At 43.9% G+C, this 15,531-nt stretch overlaps 1 protein-coding gene across 1 annotated transcript in view; it reads right to left on the bottom strand.

The window, feature by feature from the left end:
• The window catches only part of Dgki (diacylglycerol kinase iota), a 499,206-nt gene that overhangs the window by 17,690 nt on the left and 465,985 nt on the right, over positions 1-15,531 (bottom strand). Inside the window, 2 exon segments of the mRNA XM_045160292.1 lie at positions 9,154-9,274; positions 14,608-14,645. Of these exon segments, the coding sequence (XP_045016227.1) occupies positions 9,154-9,274; positions 14,608-14,645 (159 nt within the window).

Below are 15,531 nucleotides of genomic sequence, written 5' to 3' on the forward strand. Positions count from 1 at the left end.
TAGTGGTTCCTTATCCATGCCTTAAGTTCATGAATACGGGCAGGAGACACTATATATTACATTTATGAGTTTGGGCAAGTAACTGAGTCTCCCAATACTTTGATTTTTCACTGTGTGCTCAATGGAAACAAGAGTAGAATCCTAAGAATGAACTTTTAAAATTGCACTTATTTGAGAGAGAGCAAGAGAAAGGCAGATAGAGAGGGAGAATTGGTATTACAGGGCTTCCAGCCACTACACATGAACTATAGACTCAGGCGTCAACTTGTGCATCTGGCTCACATGGGGACTGGGGAAACAAAACTGGGTCAATAGGCTTGGCAGGCAAGCACCTTAACCACGAATCCGTCTCTCAGCCCCAAGTTCTAAGAATTGAATATGTTAATACATCTTACATCTAGAACAATAGATGTTAGCAGTGGTGAATACTATAACTTTTTTTTTCTTCAAAAGTGCCTGGGACATATTCAGTATTTAAAGAATATTTAATTAAATTTATTTATTAGAGAAAGAGGGAGAAGGGGGGATAGAATGGGCATGTTAGGGCATCTACCCACTGGGGAAAAAATAAAAAAAAAAAACCTCAAGATACATGTGCCACCTTGTGTATCAGGCTTATGTGGGTACCAAGGAATCGATCCTGGGTCCTTAGGCTTTGCAGGCAAGCACCTTAATCACTAAGCCATTCACCCAGCCCCATGTTAATTTTTTTTTTAGTGAAATAATGAGTGTTGTTTTAAAATAATTTTGAATCTCAGTCAATATTACATTTTTTTCACTCAAAAGAGATCCCAAACAAAAACGTGGATTTTAAAAAAGCATACAGGAAATGGCCTAAAAATTAAGGAAAATCAAAATACATCCAAGGGCATCTGTTAGTTACCTTTCTCATCACCGTGATGAACTCTCTGAGAGAAGCAACGTGAGGGACAGGGCTTTATTTTGGAGCAGAGCTCAGAGACAACAGTTCATCATCGCTGGGAGGTGTAGCGGTGGGTGAGGCAAGGCCCATGGTGGGCAAAGCCCAGCTAGAGACCACATCCTGGCTTAGGCGGAACAGGAAATCAGCCCTTGGTAATAAAGGAAGTTTGGCCGGCCGGGGGCTTCTTCTTTCTAACCTGGACAAATTTTCCTGCCAGGCAGCCTTGGTGAGTTGGCCTGACAAGCTACCTGAGGCTTGTGCAGTACTATTTGCAACCATAAAATGATTAGCACCTTGTACCTCTCACCTTTCAACAATGGTTCTTTTCCCCTTTCAGTAATGGTTCAGTTCCCATGGAAACTGTGAGTTTATTTGTTTATTTTTATTTCCCCCAGCTCTGGGAGGCCCCTTCTCTGTGAGGAGTTTACTTTCTTTCTTTTTACCCTAAAACAAATTGTATTCTTTTAAACTATTTTCCTGCCTCTTAATTCCTTAGTTGGCAGAGAATACGAACTCAGGACCCCTAGATGCTATCAGATGTAGGTGACAGCTGCCTGTTTAGTAGCACCAAGCAGGAAGCAGAGAGCTCAGGCTAGACAAGGAGCTGCCTTCTCAACCTCATCTCCCCACACGCATCCAGCAGACAAGGTCTCATAGCTGTGACTCACCTCCTAAAGGTTCAACAACCCCTCTACCTAACGCCAGTGGTGTGCAAACACAGGAGCCTATGGAGTATATTTTCTCTCTAGCCTTGAATAGGCCTATATACATCAGTATTCAATTCAGGCCAAGTCCAGGGAAAGCAAGAAGCAGAAAACCTTCACGAAGCTTTCAAAATGAGCAAGTGAACGCTGTGGTGGTTAGTAGTGAGACATTCCAGACTGCCAGTCTGCATCCTGTGGCTCCCCGGGCTCTCCCGCTGGCTGCCCCACTTTTCTCTCCTGCAACTCCATTACCCATATCATATCTATATTATAGATCGTGCGCCTTTGGTAATCCACTGTCCTTTAATTTGCTTCCTACCAATGTATCCAAATCCCCTTTGCTATTCCTTCCACCTCCCGGGGGGCCTCCCTCTCAGGAACTCATCCCCCCCCCCCCACCAGTCTCCCTGAAGTTGCCAACAGACCCTTCCAAATCCTCCCCAGCCACGAGACAAAGGCTGCACAGATGTGGGGAGAGCTGGCACTGGGAATGCCCACATTACTGTCATCCTGTCCCAGCAGGACGAGAGTCCTTTCTCTCTGGGACCAGAGGCAGAAAAGTGGGGGGGGGGGTTAAGAAAAAGACTGAAGTCAGGAAAAAAAAAAAAAAACAGGGAAGACAAAATGCCCCATTGAAATCAGAATGGAAATGCATGAGTGAGATTTCTATCAGGGGAAACAGTAGGGGGCAGTGGGGTAGGCTGGGGAGAGAGAGAACAAAACAGCAAAATGTCCAGGGTGGTAAAGCAGCCAGCCACACAAAAGTCTCCAGGAGGGCAGAACTACTGGGAGGAAGTGGGTAAAAAAAAAAAAAAAAAAAAAAAAATTATGGTTGAAAGGAGCTGAAAAGCAGGAAACACTGGGGGAGTCTCAGATGGCATCTTTGCATCCATCGCCTCTGCCCTGTCTCTAGAATTGTTCCTTCTTTTTCTCCAGTTTGCTTTTCAGCCCTCTAAATGTCCGGATTCTGTTGCATATATAAAAGCAGCATGCTGTACGTCTCAATGAAGTCCAAAGGAAGATGCCTCCTGGGGGGGTTTCAGAAGACTCCACACATCCCACAGCCCATGACCCCTTTTAAAAGAGTTCTTAGAAGCAGACCGGCACCGGCCTTGCTAGAGATTCCTCATCCCTCGGGATCTTGCTACATCAGTGTCCTGTGGATTGTGGGTCACACTCCTTATCCTCAGCTTCCAAGGAAGCAGAAGGAATAGGCTCAGAGGAGGCTGTTGTAAGCTGAGGACCAATTCAAAGGAGCAGGCAGAATGTAGTTCTGCACCTTGTAAAGGACCCAGGGAATCCTCAGAGCCATTTCCAGCAAAAGGCATCCGTCTGTACAGGCAGGTCTGTGGACAGCTTTTATTTAAGATTTTGTACTATCTGAAGCCATGGGAAAAATGTGAACTGAGCAAATGAATGAGTGATTAAATGAACAAGTCAAGCCAAGAAACATGCAGTAGTAAAAAGTCTCATGAAGCGCAATAGGAATATGAACGTTGTTATAGGCACTCCGGCAGAGACAGAGGCCCACGGAAATGCCATCAGATGACTTCCTTACACACCTGAGTCTGATGATGAGGCTCATCAAAACTGGTTGTGTTTAAAAAAATATTTATCTATTTATTTATTTGAGAGAGAAAAGAGAGAGAGAGAGAACGAGCATGCCAGGGCCTACAACCACAGCACACAAACTCCAGACGCATGCGTCACCTTGTGCATCTTGCTTACGTGGGTACTGGGGAATCAAACCTGGGTCCTGAGACTTCCCAGGCAAGTGTCTCAACCGCTAAGCCATCTCTCTGGCCCCTAATTGGCTTAATCCATAAATGGCCCTGGCACATGTGGAACTCCCTCTCTTGACCTGCTGTTCACTCTCCTGGTCCTCTTTTCTTGGCTCCCTTTGGTAAGCTACCACCCTTCACAGGCAGGCTGGGAAGTGGGGAGTTACTTCTGTGTGGGCGATTTTCTGCTTGCTTTCCACGTGTGTCTTGTTCCGGGTACTTTTGAGAGGGCGTGAGATGGCTTTGTTAGGTAGTTTAGGGTGACTGTGTCATAGTAAAAACAGGAGTGTCCTTAAATACACCCTTACACTTTTCACTTCACTGGAGATCAGAGAAGGATCTCCCCTCTCTTTATCTCTTGACTAAAGGAGTTACCTAGATCTGTTTTTCCATAACCTGAGCCTCTCCTGAGGGGGAGTTCCCCATTCCTGGAACTTAAATCTGATCCTGGCATTGTGGTTGGCTAAGCTTGTCCCCAACACATGGCATCATGACTTGCCTTTTCATGGCTGGTCACCTCACTGGCCCAGACCAACGAGCCCTCACTCTGGCTCACCTGTGCCTGAGGGTGAGGAAGGTGAAACCCACCACCGTAAGTTCACAAACACATGCTGACCAGGTGGGCAGATGCCGTCTGGCTGACCACTCACCTGAACTTCCAGGTCCCGCTAAGCCCACAGCACAGCAGGCTGAAAAGAGGGGAGAACGCGAACCCTACTCCCACAGCGGCTCTCCACCCTCTGCTACCGCCACGCGGCAAGAGCTCTCCACAGGTTCTTCTCTTTCCCCTCCAGTTCCTTCCTTCTTTCCTTCCTTTCTTCCTTCTCTTTCCTCCCTTCCTTCCTTCCTTCCTTCCTTCCTTCCTTCCTTCCTTCCTTCCTTCCTTCCTTCCTTCCTTCCTTCCTTCCTTCCTTCCCTCCTTCCTTCCTTTCTTTCTTTTTAAATGTTTCAGGCTCACACTTAGCTCCCCACATGGGCTCAGGGGCCCTGAGGGTATGCACATTCCCCACCACACCCCCTTCCTTGGTCTGTGGACTCACCTTCACCCGACCTGGCTCCTGAATTTAAAAAAAAAAAAAAAAAAAGTAACAATTTCATAATTATCCTTCTCTGTCTTTTTTTTTTTTTTAATTTCAGTTCTTTGGTTAAACAGGATCCACCTCATAGATTGGAGTTGAGGGACCTTCTTGAACAGGCTCACATCCTCCCCCCCCTCCACCGCCACCAACCCCATTACACTTTCCTGACTATCCATGTCTGTGAAAGTCTCTCTTTTTATTTATTTATTTATTTGAGAGAGACAGACACAGAGAGAAAGACAGATAGAGGGAGAGAGAGAGAATGGGCGCGCCAGGGCTTCCAGCCTCGGCAAACGAACTCCAGACGCGTGCACCCCCTTGTGCATCTGGCTAACGTGGGACCTGGGGAACTGAGCCTCGAACCGGGGTCCTTAGGCTTCACAGGCAAGTGCTTAACCGCTAAGCCATCTCTCCAGCCCTGTGAAAGTCTCTTGACAATAGTTGGGTTCAAATTGTTTCGATAAGTATCAGTTGCATTTGAATTTTCATTGTTCAACCATGACAGTGTATGTGAACTGCTCTTAATCATTGCAAACACAGTGACTTTGGACTGCAGAGCACACAGTAGGGCTTTCTATTCAAACTAGGGAGAAAGATTTACTTCCCTGCCCATTCTAGTCTTTCTCCAAGGTGCCAGACAGCCATTTAGAGATCTTGGTGAGGCAGAGATGATAGAAGATGTCCCTGAGACATTGAGGGCAGTTTGCCTATGAGTGAAGTCAAGATTGTGACTTGACAATTTTCAGTTTTTCTCTTGGGCATGAATAGTAACCCATCGGCTTGCAAAATTCTAACCGAAAACACTGCGAAAATCAACAACATAAAGAAAAAGTTCCTCTGAGTCTTAAGGTTTTGGAGAAGAGCTGTGAGTTACCCTTTGCACACCAATAAGAAACAAATTTTGGACTGGATAGATGGCTTAGCGGTTAAGGTGCTTGCCCGCAAAGTCCAAGGACCCTGGTTGGATCTCTTTCTTGATTCAATGTTAGCCAGATGCACAAAGGTGAGGCAAGCGCAAGGTCACACATGCCCACTAGGTGGCACAGGCATCTGGAGTTTGATTGCAGTGGCTGAGGCCCTGACATGCCACTTCTCTCTCACACACACATAAAAAAGAAAGAAGGAAAGAAAGGAAGAGAGAAAAGAAAAAAAAATTCAACAAAGATGATCAAAGAGGACAGGAAAAAATACATCATACATCAAAACATAAGAGGTTCTAGTTGGAAAAAGAAATTCAGCAAGGAAGGGAGTTGGGTGAGAGGGAGGCCAAAGTAGGTATCTGGAGTCAATTATGATCAAATTTCATTATCTTCATGGTTTTTTTGTTGTTGTTGTTGTTTATTAAAATTGTCAGTAAAAAATTTTAGAAAACATAATGGGAGAATTCATCTTAAATTCAGTTTTAGCTTAAACAGAAGTAGACTATGTCCTCATAGGTGATCCAGCTGATACAAAAAGATTTGAGAAACAAGGCAGAAATATTATTAATTTTTTTGTCATGAAGGGTAAAAGCAGGAGGGAGCATAATTCCTGAATTGTGCGGTGCAGTGATTTCCTCTAAGTTGAAGCATCCCTTCTGGAGGGAGGGAGGGATGGAGGGAGGGGACTCATAACACAGGAAACTAAGAAGCTGACCTGACTGAAGAACCTCATGAAAATCACAAGACTCAGCAAGGCTAGAAAGTTGAAAGATCCCAGGGCCCTTCCCCCAAGGCTATATAAACACTAAATTGCTAAGGGAAAGGAAACTCTTTGGTGGAGCGGCCTACAAGTTGGGATACAGTTTCCATGAGTTGACACCTATGCCAGGTGGGTCCACCCATGATGCAGCTGCCTTTCACTTCCTCACACTCCACACTCGTGTAAATAACCTCTCACCCATTTATCCCTAGTAAACTCATTGGCTCATCAAGCTAGACTTAGGTGGAACTGTTTCTTTGGATCACCTTTGGTGCTCTACCTGAGGTGAAAAATGTCTGCTCCCAAATTCCCAGGAAAAGTCACACATGTTGTCATTCAGGTAGATGGCATCCCAGATGGATGGCTTAAGGCTTACAAATTGCCATTCTATTTCACTGGGTGGAGGGTAAACTAAAGACAGGACTGGAAAGGGTTAAGAAGAGAGAAACTAGAACTTTAAACCTTCGCTAAGGTGGAATAAAGACTTGGAGAGATGGCTCAGCAGTTGAAAGTACTTGCCTACCAAAAGTTCACGGCCTGGGATCAAGTCCCCAGTACCTACATAAAGTCAGACGCACAAAACGGGGCATGCATCTAGGGTTCTTTGACAGTGGTAAGAGGCCCTGCCATGTCCATTCTCATTTTTTTTTCTCTCTTTCTCACTCCTTCTCTTTTTCTTGCAAATAGTAACTAAAACTATTTTACAAAAACAAAGAAAAACAAAATAACAATGTACACCTAATGCTAACCTGCTGAGCTTTCTGGAGTAGAAATCTTGAGGACTTTTCTTGTAAAGGGAAAAGAATTACCTCAGAAGTTTGTAGCTGTAGTTAGCATCCGTGTGCTTCCTGTACTCATAGGTATGATTCTGTCTCCTAGCAGGTTTTAGAGAAATCACCATGGAAAACAGAACGAAACTGCTATGCGTGTGTGCGTGTGTGCGTGTATGCATGTGTGAGTGTGCAGCAGAAACCATGCCACTTTAACTGCCTGTCTTTTCCCTGTGCCTTACTCTCTACCATAATTCAGGCCAAGGGTTCAGTCTCAGTGAGAAGACTTTGAAGATGAAGGAATGAAGGTCTCACGTGATTTGACAGCACAATATTTTACTAACAAGGTCTTCACGAAGATTAATGTCATATGCTCAGCACAGGCATTTGATATACTATATGTGCTGGAAAATTATAGTTATGTTACCTATCAGTGTGTGGCTCCATATAGCATTATCTCAAAATCTTCATCCAATTACTGTGAATTAATTTGTGTACAGGATCATGCTGTCTTAGGGCTACATTCTATTTCAATGTAGATTAAAAATAAATAAATAAAACAATGATGGGGCTGGAGAGATGGCTTAGCAGTTAAGCGCTTGCCTATGAAGCCTAAGAACCCCGGTCGGAGACTCAATTCCCCAGGACCCATGTAAGTCTGATGCACAAGGTGGCACATGCATTTGGAGTTCGTTTGCAGTGGCTGGAGGCCCTGGTGTGCCCCCCCCCCCGCCCCTTTCTCTGTCATTCTCAAATAAATAAATAAAATAATAATCTTTTAAAAAATCAATCAATCAATGAATGAAATAAATTATCTGGGTTGCATTAAAAAGAGAAGCTAAGAAATGTGAGTACTCCTTAATAGGCAGGCCTAAATGCTTCTGCAAAGTCAGTAGACTGGCCTTCAGCACTCAGGAAAAGTTCTGCTCCAAGATCTTTGCCTGGTGAGGGAGGTCCCAAGGTTTCTCTGTTCTTCCTTTTATTCTCTTCTTTGTTCTCCCTTACAGAAAAAAAAAAAAACTCTCAAACTAAGCAGATTCCTCTCTTTGCCCTGTTTCCAGTTCTTCCTTCCTAGAAACACTGTAAATAGGAAAAGCTTAAACATAATGACTGAGCTATTGTGGTCCCTCAGATGTTTCAAATGGGCTTTTGGAAGCAGATATGATACTGTTTTCTGTATCTGGCAAATGATCTCACATCAAATTAGAAACCCAGGTAGGAGACACTTTGGGTGGAAAGGGTCACCTCACACATGGGATACAACAGCACCAGACATTTTTGAGGAGAATAAAGTGTGAGTTAAGAGAAAAATATGAATAAGAATCAAACAGCAAAGACTAAGAAAGAAGATGGAAAAAAATCACATTCATAAATCCTTTGAATGATCAATTACAAATATAGATAAGGTTAATTGAGCACAACCAGCTAATATATAAAAAAGCTTGGCAAAATAAATCCAGTTGTATTTTTAAATTGAAAGTTAAATCAACTCAATTTTAATCACTTTATTATGATTTAAAATACTTTATTTGACAGAGAGAGACAGAGAAAGGAAGAGAGAGAAAGAGACAGAGTAGGCACACCAGGGCTTCCTGTCTTTGCAAACCAAATCCAGATCATGTTCCACTCTGTGCATCTGGCTTTACGTGGGTGCTGGGGTATAGAACCCTGGCCTGCAAGCTTTGCAAGCAAGTGCCTTTAACTTCTAAGCCATCTCTTCAGCCCCATTTTATTATTTTTAATTATTATCATTTGAGAGAGACAGACAGACCACATGAACATGTTGTGACCTCATGCCACTGCAAACAAAAATAAAGCCATACACATGCCTCACTTTGTACATCTGGCTTTTGTGGGTGCCGAGGAATTGAACCCAGACCAGCAGGCTTTCCATGAAAGTGCCTTTAGCCTCCCGGTCATCTCCCCAGCCCTTCACTTTAACTTTAAATAAAATTTAATTAAATTAACTTATGCTTAAAAGCATGTGCTCTTTAAAGTTAATTATCCACCCCAATATTCTTTATAGGGCTCAATATGAAGAGCACTTATATTAACTGCTGGGTTAAGATGCCCCCCCCCCCATGTCAGTGGGTGTCAGGTGTCTGCTGGTGAATATTTATTTGTAGTGAAGCTCACCTGCATGAGAGCCTACATAGAAAAGGTCATCCTGAAATTCTTGGATGAGTGATTCCCGGTAGGTTCACGGAGGCTACTCACCATGGTCAAGGATGTATTTCACAATCTCCCCGTTGCCAGTTTTAGCTGCGTAGTGAAGGAGTGAACAGTGTTCTGGTCCCTGAATGAGCAGGCTGCCTCCGTTCTTATAGCTTTCAATGAGCTGAAAGAGAGCCACGGACATAGAAGGGTCAAGTAGCAACCGAGCAAGGAGGGCAGCAATTCCGTAAAAGCCACAAGTGTTCACAGCCGCGGAGGACACCGAGAAATCCAACGCACGAAGTGGCATCTGGAGCCAGACACTCACATAGACGGCTAAGTGTCTCAGGTTGTTCCAGAGAGGGGCTGTGGGTACCAAGATGGCCCAAGGGAAAGGGGAAACAGGCAGAATCGCCCTGCATCCATTTTCTGAGTGGAGAAGAGAACTAAAACTTCCTGAGGTCAGCCAGCGTTCTCTCCAGGGAAAGTCTAGATGCAGGCAGGAAGTACACAGAGGTGCCAGCTAAGCCTGGTTCTTGTCTCATTTACCTGCTTCAGGCTCTCATGAACACACCTGCCAAATGTTTCTCATTTTCCTGCACACAAGAATAAACACACACTCTCTCTCACACACACAAGGCTCTGTTTCCTTCTTCATCCCGACACCTCCTATAAACCAGACACCACATACTCAGCAAGGTTGGGACGATCATGGAATGAGCATCGAGAAAAAAAAAAATGCTAGGAGGAATGCCATAGTTTCGATATGAGAAAACACAAGGGCAGGGCAGAAGACGGCCACCAGAGAGTGAAGGTTAGCAAATGAGGAAGTTCATGCCGTGTTGAACCCTGTAGAAAGGACACATGGGTCCTTGATCTCCACACTGAGGAATCAGCACAAGAGGAGCCTGCGCACAGCTTCAGAAGGGTACTTTGAGGAGAAATAAGTCATCAAATAACTGAGGAGGTCGAAGCCTCTGGTCTCAAAGGCCTCTATAGTCCGCGGGTAGGCCAAGGTGTCTATGGTGATGCAGCAAGGGAGGGAGAGGGCCGCTGCTGGCCTCTCAGAGGGACATCAGGGAAGGCCACGTGGGGGGGTGGAAAATGATCCACAGGAAACACTGTAGGGCATCAACCAAGAAGAGTAGGTGGATGGAGGTAGAAGAGCTGGGATAACTTGTATCTCTAAACAGCTGGGCAGGAGGACCGGGGCAAGGACCTAAGAGTCTTCCACAAAGATCTAAAAGAGCCGTGCTCAGTTCTGCTGCACCCCCCCTTGCAATGGTGCTCTCCTCCTCCGTGCAGACACGCACAGGGGAGAACGCAGGTTCACCCAGAGCCACTGGGATCCGGTACCTTGCACTTGACTTTTGCGAGGCTTTACACGCTATAACAACTAAGCAATCCCATGAGCATCTCATGCAGCCTTTGTGCACAGGTGCTATTCATGGCGGCCTTTCCACTGTGAAGCTCCTGGGATCTTCTGTTTGCCCTTCCTCTGGCACCCTCTTCTTCCTCTCCACTTCCCCTTCTGGGGTGTTCTTCCTGTCCTCCCTCGTTCCTTCCTGCTTTCTTACTTTCTATCTCTGCCTCTTGGTCTCTCTCACACAGGCAATGGTATTTAGTATGTGTTCTGCTTTCTATATAGGAAAGTGGAAGATTGAGACGATAAGGAAGAAGAAAACAATGTGCAAAAGTAAACACAAGAGCTGGAGAGTTGGCTTAGCGGTTAAGCGCTGGCCTGTGAAGCCTAAGGACCCCTGTTTGAGGCTCAATTCCCCAGGTCCCACGTTAGCCAGATGCACAAGGGGGCGCACGCGTCTGGAGTTCGTTTGCAGTGGTTGGAAGCCCTGGCGCACCCATTCTCTCTATTTCTCTCTATTTGCCTCTTTCTCTCTCTGTTGCTCTTAAATAAATAAATAAAACTAAACAAAAAACTTTTTAAAAAGTAAAAACAAGTTAGCTGGGCGTGGTGGCACATGCCTTTAAGTCCCAGCACTCGGGAGGCAGAGGTAGGAGGATCCCCGTGAGTTCAAGGCAACCCTGAGACTACATAGTGAATTCCAGGTCAGCCTGGACCAGAGTGGGACCCTACCTTGAAAAACAAACAAACAAAATATAAATACAAAAAGAAAATTCTTCAGCTTCTGTATTTTATCTCCCAGTAAGTGAAATGTTATTGAGACACTTTGGAGGCATTCAGATATTAATTATAATGTCAAATGTAACAGCCACCTGGATATAGTGGCTTACCATACTTCAAATAAGCCTGTAGTCTTTTTTTTTTTCCCTAAGGCTTAGTGATACACTTGCAGACCTTGGAAGTAAGCCATCTTAAAAGTATGTAGAGGGGCTGGGGAGATTTTTTAGTGGTTACAGTCACTTGCTTGCAAAGCCTGATGGCTTGGGTTTATTCGCCAGTACCCACCTAAAGGAAGATACACAAAGTGGCACATGTGTCTAGACCTTATTTTCAGTGGCAGAATTCCTCGGCATGCCCATACTCTCTGTCTGCCTCTTTTGGTCTTTTGCCTGCTCTCTCTCAAATAAATTTAAAAACCATTTATATATATATGTGTATATGTGTGTGTATGTATATATATGTATTTTAAAGGTTTATGTTTTCAAGATGTTCAGGGTTGGGCTGAAGAGATGGCTTAGTGGTTAAAGCACTTGCTTTCAAAGCTTAAAGACCCAGCTTTGATTCCCTAGGACCTACATAAGCCAGATGCATAAGGTAGTGTATGCACCCAGAGTTCATTTGCAGTGGCTAGAGGCCCTGGTGCAACAAATCTCTCAATCTGCCTCTTTCTCTTCTTCTCCCTCTCTCAAATAAATAAATAAAATAAAAGTATTTTTAAAAAAAAAAAATTTAAAAAAGATGTTCAGGCTCAGTTTTCTAGGTCAATAGTTATTCTCACTTCCCACAGAAGCTAAGGAAAGTCTTTGCAAAAGTGTGGGCCGGCTGACTTAGCCCGCTGTTGAGGAATGCCCATGAACTCACAGCTGCACCATATAAGGCGCATGCTTCTTGGTAACAATTCCTCATGACATGATCTAGAGAACAGCCTAGCTATCCTGGACCACTCTGTTTGCAATTGTCTCCCTATTTGCTTTCTGCTAGCAATCTGTTAGAAATGTATGGCAGGAGGTATTCTTTGGTTTAACAAAAAGGTGGGAAGAGAAAGGAAGGGAGGGGGTACTTAATAAGATGGTATTGCATATATGTAAGTAAAAGAATAAATTAATGGGGCTGGAAAGGCCCAAAGTGAGGTCAGGGGAAGAGATTGAGTAAAGGAAAGGTGGAAGGAGGGCTAATCAAAATCTAAGAGGATATAAATACATCATATGGAATTCTACTTTTTTGGACAATGGAACATTCAGGAGCCATAGATTGTTGCTAGAAAATTTACAGTGTCAGGGATGGGATAACTTCCAGGGAGTTATTGGCTAGGGAGGTCCCTGATGCTCCCAAAACATTATAGGCCATTGCCGAGGCCCTTGGTTTCCCACCAGGAATAGATGGTAAGACCCTATTGCTGAAGACTGCACATACTTGGGCTGCAAGGCCACTGAGAAATCCTGCTGGAATTGAGCTGATAACCTCTTCCACTTAGACCAGCTGACAGAAAGCTGAAAGAAGCCATTCTGCATGCAGTTCAATGGGAGAAAGAGAAATCATCAGTGCAAATACTCAACAGTGGACACTGCAAGCCTTATATTTGGCCAGCCAGGCCAAATGAGTCAACAGGTGCCATAGTGGCACATCTGTCATGGTGGAAACCAACTGCCTTATATTTGGACCAGAGGCCTGCTCCATGGGAGGGAATACATCCCTGATACTGCAAACTTAAAACAGGGGTAGTCATGAGCCCTAGGGGTGTAATGTCTGCTGCTGTCTGGGTATATGTATATATTATGCTTATCAGACTGCCCAGTAAGCACTTTTCTTGATGGTCATACCCTTATATTAATGATACTCTCACTTTGGGTAGAGAATCTTCTCTTTTCAGATGGCAGTGACCTTGGGATGACTCAGAAGGCATCATGGTGCTGCAAAGAAGTGACTGGAGTGCTCAGTACTGTAATATCTCTATCACACCTTCCAAAGCTCAGGGTCTAATGTGGAAGAGGTAACTGAAAGAATGTAAGAGCCAAAGGAAGAGTAGGACTCCTTACAACGTGCTCCCCCCAGACATAAAATGGCCTGGATATCCATGACCTCACAGTTCCTGACACTACCTATACAAGACTGTCATAAGAGGAGGAAAGATCATGACACCCAAATAAAAGAGAGACTAAGATGGGGAGGGGATATGATGGAGAATGGAGTTTCAAAGGGGGAAGTGAGGGGAGGGAAGGTATTACCATGGGATTTTTTGTTTTATAATCATGGAAGTTGTTAATAAAAATTTGGGAAAATAAAGCAAAACTACACCTCAGCTTCCTGTAAAGACCTTTTGTCTCTTAGTCTTTACTGGCGCTTCCTGCATGGCTGATGGAAGAGGTGCAACCTCTACCCTGAGGCTTCTAGCCACCACTATCAGACAGCACACAGGTGTCCTGGAGCTACACAGGGACTCATGGACAGTCATGAGCCACGCCTGAATATAATACTAGAGAAATGAGACCTTTCAGGAGACTCATGGTCTAGGGCATATGTATTTTTTTTATCCCCATTTTGGTTAATTGTTTAAGAAACACAGATTAACACTACAGTATGACTTAAATGGCTAACAGTAGAGTCCCTTCTAAGTAATATGAAGCCTTGATGGCTTTATACATCTGATGACAGACATTCTTCTGACAGACCTAGAAAGTAGAAGTATTGTTACATCATTTTACATATGAAGAAACTGAGGCACAGAGAAGGTTCAATAATTTTCCTGAACCACATGTTCAATGAATGACAGAGCCAAGATGTGAAGTCAGACAATCTGGCCTCAGAATTTTCATTCACTCTCAGGGGGATGGTAAACATTTGCCTCCACATGAACTAAATTCACCAGAAAACATAAGTGCAAGTTAAAGTGCTCAAAATGGACTGGATCATCTTATTTTGATTGATTATGATTCCCACAGTATGGTAGTAATAGAAGATGAAGCTAGAGAATGCATTTGTGAGTATTGTTTAGGCTCTTGCATATGTACTTATTCTCATACATGTCTGAAAGAGAGAAACTTTAAATTCTACATAAACCAGCTTCTAGAGAGCAGGGATTTGTGGCACCGTGAGCATTGCATTCTGGGACTATGTGGTTCATTTTAATTAATTGAGCAAATCTCAAGGCACTCTACCATGATCGATCCCTTTGCTGTTAGGAAGCACAGAGATGTTATGAGGGCTCCCCTCATTCTCCGTTCATTTCTCAAAAGATCATCTTTCCTCCTTCTACTCATCCAGCACAGGCAGGGGAGGGTAACTGATAGATGTTGGAGCTTGAAAATTTGGTGTGGCATGACATCAATTTAAGGCTCTTAAGGAATCACCAAAGTTTTGGAAGGAGGATATCTTACCTTCATAAGGTCACCAGCTATTACTGCCTGCAAAATTGCTGTGAAAGACAAAAGAGAGATGTCCCATTAGTAGAAGACCCTCTCATTTAGATGCTACTAAAGAATGGGTCCAATATTTTGGAGAAGTAGTCTCTATCTGGGGCAGGAACCAGGGAAGGAGAAGCATGCCAAAGGTTGAGTCTTGGTCAAACGGGTGAAATCCTCCTATTCAGGCCTGTCCTACCCAGATGTCAATCCCTTCCGTGCTTCTTCTAGAGCTTTCGTGAACCCCTCTGCCCTAACATGACATTGTGAGTCAGACTGGATTCAAATCTTAACTCTGACCTTGCAATGTGGCAAGGTCAAACCATTAAATCCTTTGCGCCTCAGTCTCCAAAACTGTAAAAGGGAAAGTCTAAACCTTGTGGACTGGCTAAAAGGTTTCATCGCTATAGTTATAGCTTCTCCTTTCTTTTCAGTTCCTTCTGCATTGTTTCCCAGGAACTGACAACATCACCAGTCATTTTAATTGTGAGTGCTGTCATAACAAATATTCGCTGGCATGCATAATTAGCAGATTAGTGCCAGCAAAGAGGAAACCAGTCTAGCTTAATGGGGTTCCAGAGAGAAGGCGCATGTGTTTGGCATTAAATTGATAGCTGACTAGTATGGAGAGAAGCTTAAACATCTTAGGTAACTCCAATTACTTGTGAGAATACACAGTCTTGAGGGGGAAATGAAAATGTCTTATGCTTTACGCATGTCATGTGGAGTGTAGGACAGAAGTAAGAAAAATGTGATTGATAAAAGCAGAAAAGTATATGATGTCTGATGACAATTAGGGTTCCTAAAGGGAGCTATTTTCATGGAGATAGAAGCAATCTTTTATAAATGAAAATATGCCAATTCATAAACCATACAAATAACACCTAGTCAAGATTTCAC

The sequence above is a fragment of the Jaculus jaculus genome, chromosome 10 (assembly GCF_020740685.1).
Source record: "Jaculus jaculus isolate mJacJac1 chromosome 10, mJacJac1.mat.Y.cur, whole genome shotgun sequence".
NCBI classification, from domain to species: Eukaryota; Metazoa; Chordata; class Mammalia; order Rodentia; family Dipodidae; genus Jaculus; species Jaculus jaculus.